The sequence below is a fragment of the Alligator sinensis genome, unplaced genomic scaffold (genome assembly GCF_000455745.1).
Source record: "Alligator sinensis unplaced genomic scaffold, ASM45574v1 scaffold7_1, whole genome shotgun sequence".
NCBI lineage: Eukaryota > Metazoa > Chordata > Crocodylia > Alligatoridae > Alligator > Alligator sinensis.
In genome coordinates, this window is record NW_005841843.1 from 4,777,282 (window position 1) to 4,789,339 (window position 12,058).

Here is a 12,058-nt window from a genome sequence, read left to right on the forward strand (position 1 = left end):
TCCTCCCCCACTCCTCCCCTGCCCCACTTCCTCCCATCTTCTCCCCCAAGTCTCCCCCCCAGTGCCTGCCCCTCACGCCCCCCCATCCCCCCTTACCTTTCCTCCATACCAGTAGGTTCTGCCCCAGTGCACCCTGGGGCACAGAGCATGCCTCCAGCCCGACCCTACAGCAGCAGCATGGAGCCAGCACTGCTGTTCCAGCCTGGCCCATAGCTCCAGCATTTCCCAGGCTGTAGCAGGGATGGAGCCTACTGCACAGAGCAAAGACAGTGGGCAAGAGAGAGGGAGAAGTGATGTTGTGGGGTAGAGACTGGAGAGTGCAAGAGGGAAGTGGCAGGGCAGGCATGTTAAATGGGGGGGGGGACCTCGTCTTTTAATAAACTAAATACAGTAAGTTTGATATTAAATGAGGATTCCTGGTTTTGGAAATTTATATAAGAACCTAAATTTGCTATGATGTATCAAATCATTGCTTTCTCCTGCATCTTGCTTCTAACAGTGGCCAATACCTGATGCTCCAGAAACAGGTGAAAAATCATCTTAATCAGCTGAATCAATTGAACAATGCTGTATTTGTGATATGAGGGTGGGGTTGCTTCTCAGATTCTCTTAAAATTTTCTTACCCCCTGTAATATGAAAGCTTATGGAAGTTTTGTTGGCTGTTAAGATTATTGCTGGTAACAAGTCCACTTCATTTTTTTATTTTGCTGTAACTAATTAGCAACTCTTCTGAAACTCAGGCTGTGGAAGAGCTTAAATTGGGCACCTTTCAACATTTTTGCAGAATGAAAATGCATAACTCTGGTTCACAGAATCAGAAAGAATAAAACTCATGGTTTGTTAGTAGTATCATGATGAATGAGGGAAAGTTAGCTTCAGCAAGACATATTCTTCAAAAAAGGTTGTCAGAAAGGGCACTTTAGGCAAAGGCAAGGCATCTTGTAGATTTTGATCTGTGGCATCACTACATTTAAGTATTTCTGTGTCTGTTTGGCCTTCAGTATGATTTCATGGAGCGTTTGGATGGGAAAGAGAAATGGAGCGTGGTGGAATCCCCACGAGAACGTCGAAGTATCCAGACTCTTGTTCAGAATGAAGCTGTTTTTGTTCAGTACTTGGATGTGGGTTTGTGGCACTTGGCGTTTTACAATGACGGCAAAGACAAAGAGATGGTTTCTTTCAGTACAGTTATCTTGGGTATGTATGCCTCCATGCTGAGAACTTTTTTTCTCTGGTTATCTCTATTAAATGTGAATGCATTCTGTCAGCTTATTCCTTTTGTGAACATTTCATAGTAGTGCAATCATTTGATTAATGTGGAGAGAAAGTAAGAAAAAGAGGGAAATCTTTTGAGGGGTGAGTTGTAGATGCTTATGCTTCCAGTATTGCAGCAGAGTGCTGTGATCCTGTTGCTGTGTAACTGTCTTTCAAAAGAAAATGAATATACCCAGAGGATTTACAACGGACAAATTTTATTCCTACAGTTGTGAATCAATAAGCAGTTTTATTGACTGGTTCTGAAAAGCCACATTCTGATTGGCCATTTAAAGCTTTTGGATGTTGTCACAGGCAGCTCCCTATGGAGACCTCACTACTCCAACACATTAAAACCTCATAAAAAAACTTAGATGGTATCCCAGTTATAGGGTAAACTGTACTGTAGACTCCTTTCAGTCCCTCTTGAGCACAACCCTCAGGGTTTTGCTACCTTCCCCCTCTGCAGATAGAACATAGTCATCATATTACCCTCAGACTGGACCTCTGAGGCTATAGCCCTCCTGCTTACTAACCATGTTAATCCAACAGGTCTAGCTCTGATTAGTAATTTATAAGCCCTTTTCCTCTGGGAACCTGTTAGCAGCAAGCTGATAAAAGTGGCTCAAAAAACCAAAACCATTATTTCTTTTCTCATGTTTATTCACCCAAAGATAAGTAGCATATGGAGTAAAGGGCAAAATCAGTAAATGATTGTGTGTGTGTATCTCCTCTTGCCTAAACATAAATATTTTCTTTTTTACTAACTTCTAGTAACTTCTAGTCATGCTTATCATTACCAGGTCTGGGTTGGGACAGACAGCCAGCTAGCTGTAAACTTAGCAACTTTCTCTGTGTATATCCATTAGAGCGTTCTTGCTGAGTTGGTGCTGGCAAACCACCCAACCCTTTTGCTGTCTTTAAGATTCTAGTATACTTGATCTTAGCCCACAAGAGGCCAAAAAGGATCAATATAGGTCTAGGGAAAGTAGTCCCTGCTAGTCTAGGTGACTCCAGGTAGGGTCATTCCCCAGCGGCCTTATTTTAGTTAATAGCTATCCTGTGGTCCATTTAAATGGCCTTATCTCTCTCATTGCATTGATTCTTATTTCCTTCCCCCTCAACATCTGCTTTTGGTAAAGTTCCTAACAGTCAGATAGAATAATATCAAAATAGGTGAAATTAGGTGCCTGTGATATTGTAGAATGTGCTATGCATAGTTCCCTCTTTCTTCACAGAGGAGACAGGCCTGTTGATTGCTACTACCCCAAAAGGAGGCAGAGGTGAGTGTCAAGCAACCACCCCCCACTCCCCAATATCTCCTCCAACATTCAAAATTGGACCTTTCCATTAAGAAGTGAAATGAATGGCGAAGGGCCTACAGCCTGTGCTCAGGGGCAAAGCAAAGAGAAAAGCTTGAAGCTTTGTGAAGGCTAAAAGGGAAGGGTTCTATCTAGCATTAGCATCTAGCATTATCAAAAGCTTGAGGAAGTTGGGTGAAGTGCTTGATGAACTTCCCCATTCTCACAGTGATATCAGAAACTGAGAAGGAGTTTTCCCTGCTTTGTGAAAGTTCATTTCTTTACCGTCTGATTAAGGAATTAAGAAGTAGCACTGAGACTTTGTCAACCTTATATACTCCTCTTTGTGTCGGGGCGTGTCATGGCTGTTCAGCCAGAAGGAGAGAGAAAATAATCCCAAACTTTAAGGAGGAGATTGTCAAATAATGAAAGACAGAGAAAGCTATTATTAAGACAGATGGATTCCCTTAGTATGGATATATCATGGATTTAATTTTCCTCCTCTCTTATCCTGATTTCATGTTGGATTCACTGGAGCAAGTCCTGATTAACATTGATATGAGAGGATAGCCAAACCATATATCTTTAGTTTAGAAGTATTTGTTTCTTGTGACTGAAATGTAAGATACAAAAGGTAATTTTCCTTCATAATCCACAAATGGTTTTATAAGTCCTCACACAATGCACACAATCATGTATAAGTCCACATATGCACATGTAGAGAGTATTTTTCATGGGCGTTTATACACAGGTTCCAGGAGTGGCAGGGGGGTGAGGGGATGCACTTTAATTAGAGCGGTTGGAGTGTCTCTAATTAAAGTGCCTGGAGTGTCTCATGTATCAACGTCCCCATGCTTAAAAATGGGGGTTGAACGAGCTTTAGTTAAAGCAACCCACTGCCATATTTAAGTGTGGGGATGCTGATACACAAGGTGCTGGAGTCTGCTGGAGCACAGTAATTACTACACTCCAGATGACTCACTTAATTACAGCATGTCAGAGCAGCCTCACTGCTCATGTATAGGTGCCTCATAAATGTTATGTGAGCTAAATGTGCAGTACCTCTAATATTTGCTGTACTTCTACTGGTCTCACAGAAACTATTACTTGAGACGCAATAAGCTGCTTGTTTTAAAGAGTTGCCTGGTCTGGATTACAGTTTACAGGAAGGTCAAAGAGATAATAGTCAGGTAGACATCTTGATAGAGCAATGATAGTAACTGGCCTGAAATGCAGAGAAAAGTACAGTATTTTATCCAGTTCAAAGGTTCTTCCACACTTACTTATTATCAAAACTTTCACCATCACAAGGGAGCTGAAAGCTTCTATGATATGGGACAGGAGAAAGAATGGCAGAAAAGATGTCAACACACACACCACAGTGAATTCACTGTACTTTTGAATACAAGGAAAGTACTGTGGAGCAAAGGAAATGAATGCTTCCGTAGTTGAGTTTCCTTCTCAAAAACAACAGTGACATTTTAAAGTATTACACATTCCAGTTTCTGTTTGCACCACAAATGTGAATAGTATTGAAAGGCCAAGATGACGGTTATCATTTGAGTTTGCGTTTACTTTGAGGTCCCTTTTCTCTCTTAGAATTCTTTACTTCAGTTAAAATTTGTTCTGTGTTCATAATCCTACAGTATGACTTTAGCCCAAAAAGTAAATATAATTTATATGTGAAACCTTTTATTTCTTTTAATTTGATACAAAACAAAATTGAGATCAATATTTATGGTTCTATTACGTCAAGTCCAAAGTTCTATCTACATGTTGTAAAACTGTTGCTATTTATACAATTCCTGGCACAGATGTGTGGAAGACAACACTGACCAAATTAAAAATGAACATATCTGGATATGTTTAAAAAAGGCTAAAAACATATTTTTTAAATTAAAATTCTTAGGGTCCAAAAATATTTAGAAAACATCAAATCAAGTAAGGTTAATATCTGGAACTTTTTAAATGTAACTTCTTGTTATTAGGTTGAATCCCAAACTCCATATGCATATACAACATGTTTTCTCTGCCACTTGGAAAAGGAATAACTAATGTGTCCTGGATCTCTTCTTTTTTTCAGATTCAGTGCAGGATTGTCCACGTAACTGCCATGGGAATGGCGAGTGTGTATCTGGAGTCTGCCACTGTTTTCCAGGATTTCATGGAGCTGATTGTGCTAAAGGTATTATTCACACCTTGTTGAAATAATCTGCTACAAACAGGTTTCCCCTAATGTCCTGGTTCATGTGGGAGTTTGTGTGTTTGTGATTTTGAAGTGAGCATTCAGTAATCTGTGGAACATGTATGTTTTGGATGCTCTTTGAAACACAGTGACAACCCTTCAGAAAACTCCCCTATTTTCCTTTTGGTAATCAATAATATTATTTCAGTACTAGCAGTGTTCCTTATACTTGCTCTAAGAGATACCATAGACACTGAGGTCTAAGATATGAAGACAATTGGCAAGATATTAAAGGAGAAAACTGCATATAATCAAAGCATACCAAATTGTCATGTGTACTAATAAATACACAGTGACACGAGTGCACATTTGGTTGGTGTTAATCTAAAAATCTATAAATGCTTGACTTCCACTCTTTAGACATCACTGTCTGGGTCATTAAATCATCATGTATGCATGTTGAGTTATGGAGCAATAATGCAGGGTGTTCTGAGCCTCCTTTACATATTCACCTCTAATACTGTACTGAAAATTTATGCCAGCAAACACTGTTTATTTAGGCTGCATCAAACAGCTTTATGATGAGACACTTGTCAACCAGTTATAGCTCAATAAACTTACCAGCATCACTCAATCAATACATAATCCCCTCTCCTTGTCCTTTCCACCCTGTCTTCTGTCAAAAGTACAGAAATTATGAGTTTGTGGAAGTTTTTAGTTTCCTTTCCCCTTTGTTAATGATTTAATTTAGTTAGACACCATAGAATGTAATTTAGTGGTATAAAAAAGTAAAACATCTGTACGTGTGAAAACAGAGCTATACATAGATTTCATAGATTTCATAGACATTAGGGCTGGAAGGGACCTCGGAAGATCATCGAGTCCAGCCCCCTGCCCAAGGGCAGGAAGTCAGCCGGGTTCATAGGATCCCAGCAAGATAAGCATCCAGTTTCATCTTGAAGGTGTTCAATGAAGGCGCTTGAACCACCTCCGGTGGCAGGCTGTTCCAGACCTTGGGGGCTCGGACAGTAAAGAATTTCTTCCTTATGTCTAGCCTGAAACGATCTTGAAGTAGTTTGTGACCATTCGACCTCGTCATCCCTTGGGGCGCTCTGGTGAACAAACGTTCCCCCAGATACTGGTGGTCACCCCTGATAAACTTGTAGGTGGCCATCAGATCACCCCTGAGCCTGCGCTTTTTCAGGCTAAAGAGCCCCAGGGCTCTCAGCCTGTCATCGTAGGGTCTGCTTCCCTGACCTCTGATCATGCGCGTGGCATGTAATTACATATAATTACATATAATTACTCTTTGGGGTAAATCTCCAACTCTGAAGTGATTGCTGAATAGCTTACCCACTGTGGAAAAGGGATGACCACACCACCACACTCCCTTTCCACAATGTGGTTTGGCAGCTCCAGTTCTCTGCAGCCCCAGACACCTGGGCCCCCTGTGGTGCCTGGACCAAGACATGGGAGTAGGAGCCAGGAACTTTTAGGGAGAGTCTGAATTAGAGAGCATCAGGCAGAGCCTAACAGATTCTCATAGCCTGATACAAACTTCTGATGCAGCGAGCTGATGCAAGGTCCTTTGTACAATTTACTCACTTAAAGGCAGTGCTAGGGAGACTCTCAGGCAGAGTGGCACCTGCCATCCCTCTAGCTCTGTATGAAAACAACACCTGGGAACAATCTGCACACCATCTCCATGTGGTTTGCTATTGAAGGTTAAAATAATGGAAAGAGACAGGAAGGACCACTCATCTACATTTCCATAGATCCACAGTGGCTCCAATACATTGTATGTCTAGTATGGAAGAGATGCATCTAATAGCACATGACATAAAACTGGAATATTAGTGGCCCTGAAATTCCTAGGCTGTGGATTATACCTCTCCTATCAGTTAGTGCACTGGATTTCACCAATAACAGAAAGCTCATACTCTTAATGGGCACATCCACACATGCAAGCACATGCGCTTGCAGCAGCTCAAATAGAAGCGGTGCAAATAGAAGCCTCAGTGCACGTGCTTGGACATGCACTTTGTTGTGAAGCAAATTATGCTCCAATAAAAGACACCTCCCACAAAATCCTTTCTCCTCATTTAAAATCCATGGACGTTCAATCACATCCAATAACTAAGGGCTCCATTTACCATATTAAATGTAATGACACATTTTAATGTTAGGTGGTGTAAACTCCACATTTAAGCCAGAAAATAAAAGTTTTTAACTAGGGGTAAGATTGATTAGGTGTGCACCCATCTGAAACAAATGGGCTTGGTTTAAGCCAGTGTTGAAGTGGTTGTAAATTGTACTACCCTGCCGATAACCTCCTATGTGTAAATATTTGCATAGGTGCCAGCAATAAGTAACCTATGACAAGAAGAGGTAGGTAATTGCATCAGTAAGGAAATATACAGTATGTAGTCATGATTATGTTACTTTGACATTATGTCATATTTTTTCTTTGTCTTCAGTTATTTTTTTCAATAAGTTGCATGGCACTTCCTGGGAAGCACCAAATACTGCTTTTTTCCCACTTTGACAAACACCAGTGTTTGTTCCTGTTCTTGATGACAAACGCTTCTGTTGTTTTTGATTGGCCAGTGTTCCCCATAAGTCAGTAAGCAGGAGTGATTCTGAAAGTCTTGCTTTTTGTGCTTTACAGTGTTCACTGTTTAATGGCCAGTTGAACTACTATCTTGGCAGTGCAACAAGCTGACTGTAATTTATTTTAATATCATGACATTTGAAAAATGCTCCCTATCCCCACCCTCAGGAAAAAATGTGCCAACATGATGGCATATGAATTCTTCCCCTTCATCTCCCCATCAGAAAAAATATATATCTAAAGCCACCATCATACACAGTTTGGCTAATGTGCAAGTGGTCATCTGCACTTTAATTTTGTCCTTAAAGGTAAACTTTTGTTTACCTTTAAAGGTAAGCATTTGTATAAAAAATCTGTTTAGTTTATACTCAAAAGGTGATATTCTGCTTGGACTTATACCCACTACAAGTTTACATAGGCTTCACATACCATAATAATAAGCATGGTATAAACATCTGCATAAATTCAAGGATGCAGAGTTTGACTTGGAATATCTGTTGACAGCTAGTAACTGGTATTCTTGATTTGTGTTTAAACACAAACAGACAAAATAACTGGTGATAGTTCTTGCCAACTGCATTGAAGTTGGTATTTAGTAGATAAACAGAATTGATTATGTCATGTAATAAGCAATACATTTGAATTAATATCTTGATTTAAAATAGGTGCTGGGGGGGGTTAAACCAGCAATTTGTACCATGTTCCATCAGTTGCCTCTCTTGTCTATCTGTAATAGCTCTCATTATTCAAATACATATTTATACTCAACTTTTCCCTATTCTTCTTATGTGGCATTTTCATTATTTTATTTTCGTTCTGCTTGTTTTCGGCTTGCTGGCAAAGGACGGCACCATTTTAATAAGAATAAATACAAGGGTAGGTTTTTATTGCTTTTTTCATTCAAGTCCATCACTTTGTTAAAATAATTGCCAAGCCCATAAATTGTAGTTGTAACATATCTATTTTCATTATTTTTAAAAGATATGGTATTCCCAATGGTTTATTTAATAAGATGAAAGCTTTTACATACTGTTACCATTCCCTTTATGTTGCATGTGTACTTTTGACCTGCTATATAAAAACTTAACAAGTTACATCCTAAAGTATTAGGTAAATAAGTACTATTACTAGGAATGGCAACTCCTGCTGCTCTACAGCTATCATTAAAGAAAACCAATGTTTCTAGTGCAAAACATAAACTGTTTTAATTAGAGGCTGATAAAACTGTTTGGCACTCTGAACCTGGGGTTACTGAGAGACTTGTTAGCAGAGGAGGGATTCTTCTTATGTGCAAATCATCCACTCTCAATAAATAGGTTACTTGACACTCTTTTTTCCTGATCTAATGCAGAAAATAGTCCCATTGAATAAAACAGTGTAGGAGGGAGTCTGATGGGTGAAACAATTTGAAAGTGAAAGTGTACCTTGCTTCCTAAGAGTGCACCTTGCTTCCTAAGCAAGCATTCAGTTATTTTTTGTACTGTACTTCATATAGGAAACTTCCCTTTTCTCTGTGGTGAGTAAATGCGGTTCTGCTTGCAATAACATTTTTTACATTACTTATTAACATTCCCTTTTCTTGGGTTTAGTGTAAAAACTGTGGTTGTCATTTCGAGGTGGCCCAAAGTCATAGAAGAAGAATATATGTCAGGTACACCAGGGTCCTTAGCACTCTGAAGGGAAGTGGATGGGTTTTGATAGAATAGCTTCTGCCTCTGTTGTATTTTGCCACTGCTCCCAAACTCTGCATAGAAGCAACTGTGCTTATGGCCTCTATGGCAGTCCTTATGTAATCCCATTACCTCCACTTAATCTGGTGTGTTATTCAAGCAAAACCTTTCAGATTGGTGCATTGACAAATTAGAAGTCATAGAGGAAATAGAACATAGATTACATAGGAAATGCAGGTACCCACAAGCGAGATACAGTTTTTGGTATCAGCAGTGGTAGAACAAGAAAAAGGTCAGAGCTTAAGTACAAGGGAAAAGGCAGTAGAAAGATGTTATTATTATTACCACCATGCTGCCTAACAGTCCTAGTCAGGGAACTAGACACCATTGTGCTACATGCTGGGAAAACACAGAAGAAAAGGAATGTCCCTGCCCTAGATAATTTATAATCTGAGTATAAGTGCCAACAAATAGACAGATGAGTACAAGGAGACAATGAGACAGTGTTGGTTAGCATGCTAGGCAGTTGTCTCAGCCTAACTGTTGTCAAGATTTCTGTAGGACTCACAGCAAAGAAGAGTTTTAATGAGGGACCTGGAGAGAGATAATGAGGCAGCTTTGTGGGCATTTACAGGGCATCCCTCCCCAAGAAGGAACAGAATGGGAGAAAACACAAAGGTGCTTGTTTAATTTACCAAGATTGTGATGGAAGCTGGCATCATGTGACAATCAAAGGTGGGAGGCAACATTTCCATAGTGAAAGAGAGATTATTTGTTAGGGAGCATGTGTCATGGATGAAGGGCCTTGACTGTAAAAAGCAGCTTGTATTTGATCTAATGGTGAAGGGGGAGCCAGCGATTGGATCCAAAAGAGGAGTGATGAAGTCGAAGTGACAGTCTAGGAAAATGATCTCTGCTGCAGTGCTCTGAACGAAAATGAGCTGGCAAAACTACATTTTTCAAGGCCAGGGAAAAAAGTTGTTTCTATAATTGAGAGGTGATATGGTGAGATCCTGGAAAAGAAGTTTAGCTGTGCAGATGGGTATAAAATCTTAGAGCTGTTATGCAGAATAAGTTAAAACATTTTATTGCCCAAATGAGGTTTGTATTGAAGATAACACCCAGATTATGGCCCTGTGTGAGAAGGAGCCTGGTGGTACTGTCTAGTGACTGGAAAAAAAAGTAAGGGGAAAGCCTGGCAATTGAAGACAAAAGGAGGAAAGAGAAATATAGTCAGAAAGTACTTTACTGAATAGAATCATAGAAAAGTAGGGTTAGAAGGGACCACAGGAGGTCATCTAATCCAACCCCTTTCTCAAGGCAAGATCATCCATGACTAAACCATCCTAAGAAAGTCTCTCTAACCTGCTTTTAAAAACTTCTGAGGAGGGAGATTCCACAACCTTTCTAGGTAACTTGTTCCAATGCTTACCCACCATCATAGTAAGAAAATCCTTCATAATAGCCAACCTAAATTTCCCTTGCTTCAGTTTACATAAAGCACCATGAGTTAGAGCACCCTCCTCTCCCACCACCCAACAGATGTTCACCTGTTGGGCCAGGGAGGTCAAGCCTGCCGGCAGTGAAGGAGCTAACCCTCTCCCCCAGCCCAGCTACAGTGCTGTCTGCAGGAAGGGAGAGGGGAGGGGGAGTGAGATGTAGGCTGAAGTTTGCAGGCTGGAGGGGCTGCAAGGTCGAGGGAGGTTCCATCCCACCTGCCCCACCCTCCAGCTCAGGCTGGGCAAACCCCAGTCCATGGCTTGCTCCCCCTCTTCTCTCCCCCCAACCTTCCTGCAGACAGCCCTGGGGGACAGGCTGGGCTGTATCAGCCCATCCCCTTCATGTGACAAATTATCTCTAGGGACCACAAGCTCCGGAAGGCACTCCAAAGTGGAGCACCTTCATCTGATCCCTCATTTGATGAGGGTTAGTCAGGTGATTCACCACTTTAAAAGTGCTCTGCTGCACATGTGTTGCAGCACAGCTCTAGAGCACTTTCAGGGGTCAATTGCTTGACAAACATAACTTCTGTCTATGCCCTAAGTTTCCAAATCCTTTTCACAGTCCTCCCAGTGTTACAGCTCCCAGTGTTAGTTGACTGATGGTATTACTGACAGATTGACAGTGCTGCTGGCTGCCATGCAAAAATTTCCAGGTTCAAAAGTTTACTCTTTACTGTAGGCTTCTTCCCAGTTTTACATGACTGTTGTATATCTTGAAAAAAATCATATCACTTGCAAACATTTTTGTACCATTAAATGTAAATTACAGTTGTAAAACAAGTAAACTGACCTGAATCCCAGCTTGGCAGTGACCACTAGTCATTATATGTCAGGTGCTCCATGGCCTCTGTAAAATGAGGTAGTGGCCTAAGTCCAATTGCAGGGAACAGGTGTTTCCACCACAACATCTACCATTGTAATTGTATGTAAATTGGCAGTCTAAACAGAGGCCAGAAAATAAGCGGTCCATGGTGATCTCTTTACTTCTTAGATGTGATCACCTGAGAGCAAGGCTAAAGCACACAGCCACTCAGAGGTAGAACAAGGAATGGAAACCCAGCAAATGGAATTCCAAGGAGTAGAAACTTCCAGTCCTCAGCTTTCACCCCAAATATATGGATTTTATTGAAGATTAAAGGGTAAAGCAGAAGACTGTTTGTAAAGTGTTACGGGGAGGTATATACAGTGATGCAGATTACTGTGCAAACAAGATCTTTAAAGAAGCCTCCCATCCTTGCAGTGTTCTTGGAAAAGGCTAGTTTCCAATTTCCAAATGGGACTCAACAATTGCTTTAGCTTTGTCATAGTTTGAGAAAACAGACTTTAAAGTGAGTATCATTTAGATACACAAAAAGCTGTAGGTCATTCTTTTTAGGGGGTTTTAGGACATGTGAACTCTGAGCTGACTTCAACATAATTAAGAGCTTGTCTAAATAAAAGGTTATTCCAGAGTAGAGTCATAGATTCATAGATGTTAGGGTCGGAAGGGACCTCAGTAGGTCATTGAGTCCGACCCCTTGCCCTGGGTGGGAAA

At 40.7% G+C, this 12,058-nt stretch overlaps 1 protein-coding gene across 1 annotated transcript in view; it reads left to right on the forward strand.

Moving 5' to 3' along the window:
* The window catches only part of LOC102385477 (teneurin-2), an 818,212-nt gene that overhangs the window by 659,879 nt on the left and 146,275 nt on the right, over positions 1-12,058 (forward strand). Inside the window, exons 8-9 of the mRNA XM_025205636.1 lie at positions 1,003-1,198; positions 4,640-4,741. Of these exons, the coding sequence (XP_025061421.1) occupies positions 1,003-1,198; positions 4,640-4,741 (298 nt within the window). The remainder of the gene's footprint in view (positions 1-1,002; positions 1,199-4,639; positions 4,742-12,058) is intronic.